The 14,451-nt window shown below is 41.7% G+C and overlaps 1 protein-coding gene across 1 annotated transcript in view; it reads left to right on the forward strand.

Annotated features, from left to right (window-relative positions):
- LOC114657590 (DBH-like monooxygenase protein 2 homolog) overlaps positions 1–14,451 on the forward strand; it is a 73,752-nt gene that overhangs the window by 26,835 nt on the left and 32,466 nt on the right. Inside the window, exon 7 of the mRNA XM_051931752.1 lies at positions 9,501–9,603. Coding sequence (XP_051787712.1) covers positions 9,501–9,603 — 103 coding nt within the window. The remainder of the gene's footprint in view (positions 1–9,500; positions 9,604–14,451) is intronic.

Consider the following 14,451-nt stretch of genomic DNA (forward strand, 5'->3'; position numbering starts at 1 on the left):
AAATACGTACTTAACTTCAGCTTTGTGTTCATTACACACTCAATGGCAGATTCTATTAAATAGTAATAATTACCACCAAGTCCTTTCCCAAACCTATTGTGCGGAAAAAAATACGGCGCTGTTTAAAGTAAACCCTGATCCGTCTCCTGTCAGCTTCTCTACACGCTCCATGACACTACCGGCCCCTGAGTTCCTGTTTCTTGCCCCGCCCATTTCCGCTGAAGATCATGTGAACAACTGATATAGTTTGCACGCAGAACCAATATAGTTCATACACAACATTGCAATAGTGTGCATTCGCAAACCAGTATGTTTCATACGCAAAACCGATATAGTACACACATAAATCTAGCATGTTACTTTCACAAAGCCGGCATAGTACGCACACATAAAACAGGTAGAAGACTGACAAGGACTCAATGTAGTGCATACACAAAACCAATAGCGTTCATATGCGAAACCGATATATTACCCACGTGAAACCAGTATAGTGCATATGAAAAACCAGTGCTAAACGTAAGCAAACCAGTAGTATACGAACACAAGCCAATATAGTTGATACGCAAACCGATTGCATACGCACACAAACCAATGCAATTCACAAACTGATAATATACGGACACGAACCAGTGCAGTTCATATGAATGAAACCATTATTGCACATACGCAAACCAATAGCAAATATTCATAAACCAATAGTGTTCACGAGTCAACCAATAGGATACATTCAAAAATATATGATTTATGGCCTGTTTGGCCCCTCATACCTTTCTTCTGACGCCGTTGCGTTTTTCCTGTATACGTGTTGCGATTCTTTTTGAAGTTTGTCCTATGTATACCGCTGAGCAAGAACTGCATGGAATGCTATAAACTACATTTCGTGTTTCTGCTATCGATTTCTTGTTTTTAGCATTAAACAGGTCTGTGTGCAAATTGTTTGTGGGTTTGTGTGCTATTCTGACGCCTGACTTGGCCAGAATGCGCGCTGTACCTTCAGACACCTTGTGGTGATAAGGGAGTGAGTGCCAGGTGGGGTGGGGGTTCTGATTCAGTTTGATTGTTTGCTGAGTTTTTTGGTGTCTTCTGTGTAAGCTCCGATTAATGAATGTTTTTGAGTATCCGTTTGAAGTGAAAAGGTGGAAGAGATAGCGTCTCTCATTCATTTTTGTTTCCTTCGTATTACAATGGGTGTGGACTCTTCTGAATAGAGTTTTATTACAGCTCCGTTTATGAGATACCGGGTGGTTGCTGGTGAAGTCAGAATAGCATACAAACCCACGAACAATTTGCACACGGTCCTGTTTAATGCTAAAAACAAGAAATTGATAGCAGAAACACGAAACGCAGTTTATAGCATTCTATGCAGTTCTTGCTCAGTGGTATACATAGGACAAACTTCAAAAAGAATCGCAACACGTATACAGGAACATCGCAACGCCGTCAGAAGAAAGGACTCACTTTCATTGATCTACACGCATACTAAATCAACAGGACATATATTTAACTGGGACAATGTAGAAGTAAAATTTAAGGCCAGTACTAAAAGTGCCAGAGAGCTGGCCAAATCTTGGCTATCAAATGAGAACGCCATCAACAGACACTTGGCCATAAATCCAGCATATGCAAACTTAAGAAGAACATGTTCATAATAAATAAACTGTACACCCAACACCCACTCCCCCCCATCACACTGACTTAGCCACCCCCCCACCCCCTCCACGTAATGTTTTGCTATATATTGCCTTTGATTCTTGTAAGTCTAAGCATTATCCTCTGATGAAGACCCCTGGCAGGGGTTGAAAGCTCAGGAATAAAAACTACTTTATGATACGTGATTCATTTTTTTCTCCCTTTGTGGATCTCCAGCTGCAAATATGCAAACCGTATCACAGATGTTCTCTTCCATATATATATATATATATTGTAAAAGAATGACTCAAAGCGCAGAAAGGTTTGGGGTTTCCGGCCCCGTATACTGTTACAAAGATTAATTTTTACAAACAAAAGTTTCTGAATTGGCATTCATAACACAGCCGCCATGATGGCAGAGAGGGGAACATTTATTGTGAGGGACCGGAAATAGGAGAATGGACTGCTGGGAAGGAACCATGATGGATGCTGGGATTGTTGACGTCATCGGGGTGCGACAGAGGGAAGGCGGAAGTGTTGTTATGGAGTCACGTATTCAGGGCAGATTCATGGTGGTGGTGTGTCCTTCTTTCTGCAGAGATAAAGAGAGAGAGGTTAGTACCCCGCCATTCCCTTCTGACATACGGTTTCACGTCACATTTCGGGTCGTTCCGTGGCTTCCTAATCGCGCATGCGTGACATGACCCCCACCTCAGCCCAGACCCATCGGGTCGGGCAGACCGAACCGAGAGGTCGTGAACCCGGGAGAGGGCATCAGCATTGGCTTGAAGGTGACCCCGGCGATAAGTGACGGTAAACTTATAGGGCTGCAGGTCCAAAAACCACCTGGTGACTCGGGGGTTCGACTCCTTGTGCAGGGTCATCCACTGGAGAGCAGCATGGTCTGTCACTAGGGTGAACTCGCGACCCAGCAGATAGTACCGCAGATTAGTCACCGCCCACTTAATGGCCAAGGCTTCCCTCTCCACTGCCACATACCCAGTTTCCCGGTCCAACAGTTTCCGGCTTAGGTATATTACAGGGTGTTCAGCACCATCAACGCTTTGGCTCAGCACGGCACCCAGGCCTGTGTCCGAAGCGTCAGTCTGGAGAACAAAGGGCAGAGAGAAATCTGGAGTGTGTAATACAGGTGCCGATGTCAGGGCCTTCTTTAGGTCACTGAATGCTTGTTCTGCTTTATCGTTCCATACCACATACCCAGGGGCTCCCTTCTTTGTGAAATTTGTCAAGGGTGCTGCCTTCTCAAAGAAACGGGGAACAAACTGCCGGTAATACCCCAAGAAGGCTTGCACCTGTTTCTTGGTATTCGGACGGAGCCATTCAAGGATGTCTTTTATTTTGGAACTTTGTGGCTTCACCTGTCCCCATCCCACTAGGTAGCCTAAATATTTGGCCTCCCTCAAGCCAAAGAAACACTTGCGGGTATTGATGCGGAGACCGGCCTTCGCTAGCGTTGCGAGGACGGCGTACACCTGCAGTATATGTTCCTCCCAGGTCCTGGAATAAATGACTATGTCATCCAGGTAGGCGGCACAGTAGGGCTAGTGGGGCCGGAGCACTCTGTCTACCAGACGTTGGAAGGTCGCGGGAGCCCCGTGCAGTCCAAATGGGAGGACATTATACTGCCAATGTCCACTAGGGGTACTAAATGCTGTTTTCTCTTTTGTGGAAGCCGTTAAGGGAATTTGCCAGTACCCTTCGGTCATGTCAAGTGTAGTCAGATATTGAGCCTTACCCAAGCGTTCAAGTAGGTCATCCACCCTAGGCATGGGATAGGCATCGAATTTGGAGACCTGGTTCAGACGTCTAAAGTTGTTGCAGAATCTCCAGGAACCATCTGGTTTGGAAACGAGGACGATAGGACTGGACCAGGGACTATAACTCTCCTCAATGATATCCATGTCCAACATCCGCTGGATTTTGAGCTCCACCTCCATACGTTTTGCCTCGGGGAGGCGATAGGGTCTCTCCCTGACTACCACCCCAGGCTCGGTAATGATGTCATGCTCAATCAGTGAAGTACGGTGACTCGCTAAGCACTTCGGGGACGGCCCGGATCGCTTGTTCCAGCTTCTGCCGTTGGGACGGTGTTATGTCTGGACCGAGGTTAAGGGCTGATTTTTCTGTGAAAAGGGAGAGGGCTTTACCGGAGGGTGGAGTGTCCTCCCGATCTCTCCACGGCTTCAGTAAATTCACGTGGTACACCCTCTCGGTCGGCTGACAATCCGGTTGTTTCACCAAATAGTCGACCAGCCCCTTTCGCTCCTTTACCTCATACGGGCCCTGCCAATGGGCCAGCAATTTGGAATGGGAGGAGGGTACGAGCACCATCACGCAGTCCCCGGGGTGGAATTCCCTGAGGACGGCATTCCGACTATAACACCGGGCTTGCGCTGTTTGAGCACGAAACATATGTTCTTTTAGAATAGGCCGAATCTTATTCATCCTATCACGCAGTAGCACGATGTATTCCAACACATTAGTGGTGGGAAGAACCTCCGCTTCCCAGCCTTCCTTTAAAATATCCAAAAGTCCCCGGGGTTGGCGCCCATATAGAAGCTCAAAAGGGGAGAAACCCGTGCAGGCTTGCGGCACCTCCCGATAAGCAAAAAGCATGAGAGGTAAAAGCTCGTCCCAGTTTCTACTGTCCGCGCTGACTACCTTACGTAACATCTGCTTTAGCGTCTGATTAAAGCGCTCTACCAATCCATCGGTTTGCGGGTGGTAGACAGACGTTTTAAGATGTTTAATACGGAGCAACTTGGCTACGTCCATGAACGTATCTGAAGCAAGGGGAGTACCTTGGTCCGTGAGGACTTCTTTAGGTATTCCCACTCTAGAAAAAAGTTTGACCAATTCCCGTGCAATATTTTTTGAATTGGCGGAGCGCAACGGCACCGCCTCTGGATACCGAGTCGCATAATCAACCATGACTAATATATATTTCTGGCCACGGTTTGAAGGCTCCAGGGGTCCAACAAGAGCTATATCGATCCTTTCAAAGGGAATGTCAACGAGGGGAATAGGAACCAGAGGAGCACGGTCCCTCCTAGGAATCTGACGGGTCTGGCACTCCGGGCAGGACTGACAGAAACGTCGGACCTCCTCATTTATTCCCGGCCAATAGAAACGCAGTTTAATCCGCTGTAGCGTTTTTTCGGTCCCCAGATGGGCACCCAGGAGGTGGGCGTGTGCTAGTTCGCAAACCTCCCGCTGGAAAGTTCGCGGTACTAACAACAACTTCCGCACTCCGCCTTCGTGACTCGCGACCCGATATAACAGATCATTTTCTAACACAAAGTAGGGCTCCGGTGGCAAGGAACTGTCTGCCAACTGACCATCAATGGAAACAATTGCATTCCTGGCAAATTTCAGGGAATCATCATTCCACTGTTCTCTTTTAAATGATGCGGGTGTAGATATGAACTGGTGATTCATAGTGTCCAAGGGGTCAGTGTGTTCGGGGCCGCTATTGGTTCTTCGACTCGGGCCCACAACCCCGGCCACTGATTCCGAGATCCTGTCCTCTCAAAAATGCCCAAGTATGACTCAATGTCATCTGCGTCCAACAGCGGGACAATTGGAGGAGGCGGAGGTCGAGCAGGCTCTGGTCTTACCGATTCCACTGCGGTTAGTATGGCCTTGGTTTCCTCCAACTCTTGTTGCGTCGCGGCGTGTGAATGTTGCAAGTTTTGAATCTGGGATGCCATCCCTGTCAAAACGTCATTCAGGTCCTGCCCTTCTGACATTTTTTGGACTCTTTTGTATCCTGCCGACTACGCCACTGTAAAAGAATGACTCAAAGCGCATAAAGGTTTGGGGTTTCCGGCCCCGTATACTGTTACAAAGATTTTTACAAACAAAAGTTTCTGAATCGGCATTTAAACACAGCCGCCGTGATGGCGGAGAGGGGAACATTTATCGTGAGGGAACAGAAATAGGAGAATGGACTGCTGGGAAGGAACCATGATGGATGCTGGGATTGTTGACTTCTTCGGGGTGCGACAGAGGGAAGGCGGAAGTGTTGTTATGGATTCACGTATTCAGGGCAGATTCATGGCGGCGGTGTGTCCTTCTTTCTGCAGAGATAAAGAGAGAGAGGTTAGTACCCCGCCATTCCCTTCTGACATACGGTTTCACGTCACATTTTGGGTCGTTCTGCTGCTCCCTAATCGCGCGTGCGTGACAATATATATATATTGTCACAAAAACCACACATAAGAGTCATGGAAAGGTTTGGGGCAGCCACCCGTATAATTTGGTTTCCTGGCTGCAAAGTTGCTTTCAATAGATATAGCACTGATGTGCACAAAACCGAGTCCAAAACAGAACTGAAGGAACAGGGAAAAGGTGGAGACTTTTAAAGGGGAAGACAGAAAGTGAAGTCAAAGGGGTCGGGCTCATGAAGGTCTTCTGTCATTGGTGCGAGCCCGGACGTGACATCACAGGGGCCGGAGCCGGCAAGGTCTCCTTCCATTGGTTCGGTCCCGGAAGTGACGTCAAGAGGACCAGGTGGGATCTCCCGTGAATGGTCTGCAGGCAAGGGAGAAAAAGAGTCAGTGCACTCTGCCACATCCCGGTATGTCTTGGAATGGCCCTTACTCAAGCCCTTTAGCTGCCTCCCATGCGCACGTGTGTGACAATATATATATATATATATATATATATATATATATATATATATATATATATATACTGTGACATATGTCCGGGGCCCATTACTGGCCGGGACGCCCCTTCACCACATCTGCCAGGGGGACAAGGGTGGGAAGCCTAGTATCTCCCCCTGGACGCTAGAGGGCAGCATCCCTGGGTTGCAGTGGTGCCTCAGACACCCCCATGGCTTCAAGGGGGTTGGAGTTCTGTGCAGCTCTGTGGAGTTCTGCATGCGCCGCTAGGATGGTGCTGCAACAGGAGCGGCTGGCCACTTTTGGGCACTGGTTTCACCTTATTCGGAAGTGCAGTCGGATGTCGCTAATCAACCACCTGGAGCACTTCCGGGTGCTTGATAAAAGGGAGCCAGCAACCACCACTCGGCGGCCAGAGTCGGGAGGAGGAGGACTAAGCTTGTACGGGAGTGGTGGTCGGAGAGAGAGGATAGTGGTGTTGTGACTTATCGTTGCTTGGGACTGTGTTGTGGACTGGAGGGATTACGGGGAAGACGTGCCCTCCAGCTGAAGAAAAATAAAAGTCTTTGTATTTTATACGTGCCTCCAGTGTCAAGTTTGTGCCTGGTCGAGTGCAATATAGCATCTTATATTACTATATATATATATATATATATCTATATATAATCTTCATTTGGATCTTAATCTTTGTTTGTCCGCGAATGAAATAGAAGAAGAAGAACTAGATGGCAGTAGAGAGACAGCTAAAACATAGGCATTGCATTAAGAATCTCCTCCAGGCTTATACTACTGAAGACTGTAGTACTCCAGTCACACCTCAAAACACAGACATTCAAACTAAACAAATTGTTGCGCTTTAACTAATCTTTATATATAATCTTCATTTGGATCTTGATCTTTGTTTGTCCGCGAATTCCATGCATGTGTAGACCACCTTCCAGTTTAGTACATTGTTGTTACTCACGGATGTCAACAATGTGCCGGAATAAAGAAAGTGGTGGTGGACAGTGTTACGCTGGTTAGCTCCTAAGGCCTGGTTAGAGAATGAGATTGCCGAAGATAAAAGGTACGATCCTACGTAACATATGAATGAAAGAAAGACTGTGGGTAAAATGAATGACAACGTAACAGCACGTTCCGGAAATTATTATTGTTACGTTGTAGCCGGCGAGTGCTGCGCGTCTCACAGTTGTACCGTGGCTTGCTCACATGTCAGTGAAGTGATCCCTATTTATGCTTTAAAGAGCCTGGATACCTATGTGTCCCCCTTTTATAACCATTGCTCCGTGTATATTGCCTTACTCTTTGGAGTGCCACAAAGCAACCTGCGAGATTGGAGAAAGGTTGAGAAGAGATCGTCAGAGGAAACGACAGCGTCGTGAAAACGAGACGAACTGTGAATGGAGAGAAGCAGAAATGCTCCTACACCACCACATAATTACTACTCGGACAGTGATTCTTTTGTAATTTTGTTTCCCTTATAAAAAATCATAATGCTGTGCGATGAAGGGCCCAGTTCACGAGTGGCAGCCGCATTTAAACAGGGAGCCCTTCACAGACAACTTTAACACGCGCAACGTAGTTGGGCGCACATGGCTAGTATATATATATATATATAGAGAGAGAGAGGGAGAGAGAGAGAAAAGCCAAGCAAAATGACACCTTTTATTGGCTAACTAAAATGATTACAATATGCAAGCTTTCTACATCTTGCCTGAAGAAGGGGCCTGAGTTGCCTCGAAAGCTTGCATATTGTAATCGTTTTAGTTAGCCAATAAAAGGTGTCATTTTGGTTGGCTTTTCTCTACATTCATAATGGTTAACATGGTACAACACCCTAGTACTATATATATATATATATATATATATATATATCCTGTTTGATGTGCACTGTATATACACAGTACGGTATATACACAGCATTTTTACACATAGAGTATATAGAATTTTATAATGTTAATGTTGTCAGAGCTATACTGAATATGTGTGCTATTTTATTACATTACATGATAGCTATCTGCGGTGGGTTGGCACCCTGCCCGGGATTGATTCCTGCCTTGTGCCCTGTGTTGGCTGGGATTGGCTCCAGCAGACCCCCGTGACCCTGTGTTCGGATTCAGCGGGTTGGAAACTGGATGGATGGATGGATGATAGCTATTTTTACTTTGGGATTGTATTGAAGTTGGCTTTTTCTTCATCAACAAATAAAGATTTTGAATTTCACATTGAAAAGTAACAGTTTTTCAATTATGCAACAGATTAAAAGAATACGATTAACAGGGAGACTTTAATTCCAAGAACTATTGTAATTAAACATGAAATAGTTATATTAATATTTTTGTTAGATTTTAGAAGTTAGATTTACAAAGGATAAAAAGTCTTTAATATTCAATCAAAGGAAGATGCTATATGCTTCACGTGGTACCAAAACCCAACATACATTTAGATGTCTTTAACGTTAAGGCAAAAACAGAGAAGTCTGTTTGCAAGTAATTAAACTGAATCTTTACTTTAGTTGTTATTGAATATAAGTTAATTAAAAGTTTAAACACGTTATTTTTTATTGCCACTTTTAAAGAGCAGAAATACAGGAGAGACACACAGAAATTAATATGTTTATTAACACTGCAGGTAGATGGCCCCACCAGATCTGCAAGTCTCTCATTTGCTGGCTACTACAGTAGCAATAATTTTACTGTTTATTGGCTCTAGTTTTGCAGTTGTTAACAGTGGTTAAGCCAGTTTAATTTTTAATTATGATTTATTTATCATTAAGAATTATTTTTATGAGCCAAAGACCTCTATTTGTATGGCCATGTGTTTGAAACTTCACAGTGTTAATGTGAATCATTACGTTTACTTATTTAATTGCTGAATTCAAGTTCTGTGATACTAGTTATTTCCTCCTTATTAAAATACTGAAGGATATTTGGGTCCATACTTGTAGTTTCAACCGGGTACATATTTGTAAAAGTTTAGGGAGTAACATAAAACTATGTAACTAATTAGTAATGTGATTTTTTCCAAATGAATAAACTAACATGTTATAATCTGAGAGAAGTAATTAGTAATTTGTAATGCACTTCTTTCTTCATATAAGTCTGGTTCAGTTGTAACTTTAATATTTATTGATACACTTAAGGTATGTATTTTAATGATTGCATTCTTAATTACTACATTTTAATTCACACACTCTGTACATGTTATCAACTTTTTCTGCAGGCCTTCGAATTCCCTGCCAATGTAGGAATTTCTGTCGGTACAAGTCAGGACCCCCTGTACTTTCGTTTGGAGATTCACTATAATAACCCACTGGCTACTTCAGGTATGTTCTTACAATAGCAGGTATGTTTGTAGCTGTTCTGTTGTGCATTTGTTTGAAAATCAATAAAATCATTGTACCAACTCTTAACATTGACACAGGTTTTGAAAAATACACTGTTTCAAGAACTATTTAAAAACAAACACAGTTTAAAAGATGCTAGCCTACTGAACAAGTTGAATGTGCTGTAAAAGATTATTTTTTATCTTTCTCCCCCACTTTCCACCTCTTTCCAGGTATGCGTAATTGCTTTTTGGCAAAAGTGGAAATACAAAAGTACAGAAATGGTTAGCAATATACTGTATGTCAACAGTTGAAAATGTAGCTGAGGTTATTAAATAATAAAATGCAGTGTCTCCCAGGCCAGCACCAGTTAGGATTTAGGTATCAGATAAGGCTCCAATTTATTCTATTTTTTTAATAAAGTAGACAGCATACAGACAAAGCTGAATACAGGGAGAGTAAGGTAAGAGTATCAGAGTATAACAAAAGTTTGATGTCTTATTGGACGTAACTACACAGAACTGTGTCCCTATCTAACCAGTACAATAAATCACCTACTTCTCTAACCAAAAACATGCTACCAGCATTCACTGGTTTCCTCTCCAAATTCCTGGCTACAGAGCCATTGTGCCAGTAAGTGTTTGTTCCAACTCACTTTCTTAATCAACCAAGATTCAATTGGTGGCTGAAATTAGCAGGAAATGCATGCTAACTTCACAATGGAGTTCCTTAGGGCTGTCAAGTCCTAAATCAACTCTGTGCTCATAAACTCTCTCAATTATTACAACACTAAAAGACTCAATGCACAGTAAATTTCCCTAAAAAACTTTCACTGCGAGGTATCTGTACTATTCTTTTATGTTGGTATAGTCTGACCTGACAGGAGCCAAAGCTACATTGCAATACTGAATATTTTTAAGTACAATGATTGCTTTCCCAAATTTGATATGGTGGCACAATTGGGCAGTGTTGTTAACTCACAGATCCAGGGTCCCAAATCCCATGCCAGGTAAACAACTGTGTGCAGTTAGCATGTTCTTCTTGTGTCTACAAAGGTTTTCATTTCACATTCCTAAAGACATGAATTGGCAATTTCAGCCTGACCTGTGTGTACTGGGCAGTGTTCTGTCCATGGCTGTTTCCAACCTAGTGTTCAGCAGTGCTGGGGTAGGGTCTGGCACTTCACTACCCTGAATTGGATTAAGGGCTTTGGAAAATGTTATGCTATTTTCCAAATGATTACGGCTAATTTTATGTTAGGCAATGTGGTCCAGTTGTCTTTATATACTTTATTGCCATGATAATTTAACAATGTAAAAAATATAATGTGTAGAGACAAAACCAAATTATTGCTTTTCATTTGGAAAAAAGTTAAAGTAGATGTATTTTTTCAAAGCATAAATGCTCATAAATAGTGTTCTGGTAAAAAAAAAGAAAGGAGAAGGACAATATTGAAAAACTACACATAATGGCTGAACAATTTTCTCATGTCACGATCGGACCCATTAATGTTTTGTATGTTAGGATCATATACAGTAGGACATACACCATATGAATGTATTGGAATGTTCATATTGTGAATCTGACAAATCTATGGCATGCCACTATCACAAGGATAGGTAATTCTCTATACTGGAGATATACTTTCTACTCACTGTGCTTTACTGAGGCTCTTTGGATAAAGAAAAAAATGTTTATTACACAAATTGATAGTTAGACCACACAAAATAAAATACTCTATGGAATTATTTTGAATATCTGCCATCTCGAAGATCAGTGACTTTTAAACATACTTATGGTGACTGCAAACTAATTGTGGATTATATAAAAATTAGTGTGCATGTGTATTTTAATGCTCATTTAACTTATAATCATACGATAATCAAATCTATATAATTTTCAATAAAATACTCACTTGGATTGAGACTTGTTTGTCACTGTTCTAGACTCTCTTTTAGAAGAACTTCACTCTATCCATGCATAAGCAAACAGTCTACTGTACATTGTGGCCTATTACCAGTCCTTACTGTCATTTCAGATTATCACACATCAGTTTTGTCTGATGAATTCAGCTTTCTACTTTGTTGCTGTCATTCACTAGAGACTGATCCACTGCATTCCCAACATTAAAGAACTTTAATAAATCATATGTCCCTGCTAATTTTCATAATGGGATCTCAACAGTACATGCACTTTTAATTTGTCTGTGTGTGTCACCCACAGTAATTCCTCCTTCACAAAAAATTTAATTATTGCATATTTTCAACTGAAACATCATTGTCATGTATTATCTCATGCTGAACTATGAATATTTTAATATTTTCAAGAATTTTAAAAGATATTACATTTAGAGACAGATAGCTAGACATTGGACAATAAAAAAAATTGAAGGTCTGAATGATGACCTAATGGTGGAAGCAGGGCTGGCACCATCATTATGTTGACTTAGGAATTCACCTAGGGCTCATATCATAATGGGAGAGAACCTAGTCCCATGGGTTAGCAACTGAACATTCAGGCTGGTGCATTAATAGGCTTGGCATAGGGCATAAAATAACCTAGCACTGGCAGTGGGAGGAAGCAAAGCTGAGGTGTCTTTACTTGTATACTTCAACTACCATGTACTGTATTTCAGTTATTCGTTTTGAGTCTGTGTTTATGTGTGTGTTTGCCTATTTGTTGATAATTTATTATGAATTGTTCTACAGTGACACACGTAAGAAATTCATTGTATTTGTGTAATATACTATGATAATAGATTGTAATTATAATAAGGATTTAATAGATAATATAAATTATAAAGACTGACCTTACAAAATAACAAAAGCATTTAAATGCTAGAAACTTCTAATTTATTATATGCATTGCACCAAAAGAAGATATTGCTCAGCTTAGCTGAATCTGCTTATTACTCTCCATGTCTCAACATGGGCAGGTTTCAGAAGATTATCAAGACACAGCTTGAACTGTTTGCATGTGTAACCACTGTGTATACATTCACACTTATTGGCTTAGAAGACACTTTTATCCAAAGCAACTTACAAAAGAGGTCAACCTAATTAAGTAACATCAGTCTGGGAACTGATTGAGAACAAGAGTTACAAGACAAGAGCACTAAATTTCTACAAGTGAAAATCTCAAAACATAATATAAGTTAGTTACAATTACCAGATTTACAAAATCTAATAGCTTTTAGTTAGACAGAAATTCAGCAAATAAGGGTTTCCAAACACTTCTTGAATACACTGATGGTGTCAGAGTTTCGAACGGAGGTGGACAACTCATTCCACCAGCCAGGAACTACACATTAAAAGTGTCTGGACTAAGATTTGATACAAAGCAGAGTGGTTGACAATGAGCTTAGGACCTCACAAGTGTTTCCATATACAGTATATAGGTGCTGACCCACTACATAGTGATTTACTTTTTGAATAGCTGAATTCTTGGAGAACAGTCTCAAGAGAGCAGACATAGACTAACAAATATTAAACTTTAAGGAAAAAACATGCAACATATTAACATATACAGAAAAGTAAAATTTTATTTAGAACTAGCCGCCCCCCACGGCTTCGCCTGCATAGTAGTGAAACAGGACAAACTTTAAATATCAATAAACAAAAAGGTATTGCTAGCTAAGCGGAGGCAAGGTACACTCCAAAATGCAGAGGTCGACCGACTCCCCTCTCTTAATGTCACGCTTCCCCCTCCCCTCGGCCCGCTGCTTCTCTCTTGGATTCGTGCAAATAAATTGGTACCGCAAGCTAACTATGATACGTAGCACAGTGAGGGAGGTTACAAAATCAACAGGAATGTTCAAGTAAGTTATAGAAAAAAATCCAATCTAAATCAGTAGTTCTCTCATGAAAAGCGGACAGACATACAGACAGACGTTGGATTTTATATATAGATAGAGATGACAAATTACAAATATGAACTGTCTGACACAATTTTAGCTAATACTAATTTAATTTAATACTAATTTATTTTTTCTTTTGTAAACTTGATTATGAAGTAGTCAACTTCAGGTCTAAAACATCGTAATGCAACATGTTACTTATTGTAAACTGCAGTTTTATAAATTAAAATTAGCAACAGAACAGGAAATTTAATAGCTGGTTTCTAAAAGGAAAACTTTAAACTACAATTGCCTTGCAGATCCAAATACAAGCAGTCTGTTGAAAAACTGCCTTCCTTTGTTTTGTTTGGCCCTTACAGCACACAATAAATATATGCTTGATAAACGGCATTGTCCCTGTCCCTGAGACCAGGACCTCTCTTTGACCATTATCTCTTAAGAGAAAGGTTAGTCAATTGAATCAAGCTCAGTGACAGGATTTAATCAATAGTCCACTGAGCATCAATATTCCCGTGGCCAAGGAGTGTAATGTAAGCACAACATCTGAGAACTTGGAACCCAGCCAGAAGCAGTTTGCTTTGGAGAAGAACTTCCAAGGCCACAGACCACAAGTGAAGTAGCCAAAATCCAGCAGCAAAGAAGAATGGATATCAGACACAGACCTATGCAAGAACTTGAGTGATCTCCGAGGAACAGTGGAGAAGAAACTGGACCAAATGGGCAATATGACATATTCTTATGGTGCAGAAAGATTCAGAACAAAAGAACCAGAAAAGAAAAAAGCAATCCCTCCTAAGTCTACAAGGCAACAAGAAATTGAGTGCCTCATCAAAGAGAGAAGGGTATTGAGGAAATGATGGTAGAAATCCTTTTTGGAGGAGAAAGAGGGCATCGACCTCCTGCAGACAAACCTAAAAGAATGCTTAGGAAAACTGCAGATTGGACTGGACATGACATTTACAGAGTCTCAAGATGCTACAATATTAGTGGCT

This window comes from Erpetoichthys calabaricus, chromosome 9, assembly GCF_900747795.2.
Source record: "Erpetoichthys calabaricus chromosome 9, fErpCal1.3, whole genome shotgun sequence".
NCBI lineage: Eukaryota > Metazoa > Chordata > Cladistia > Polypteriformes > Polypteridae > Erpetoichthys > Erpetoichthys calabaricus.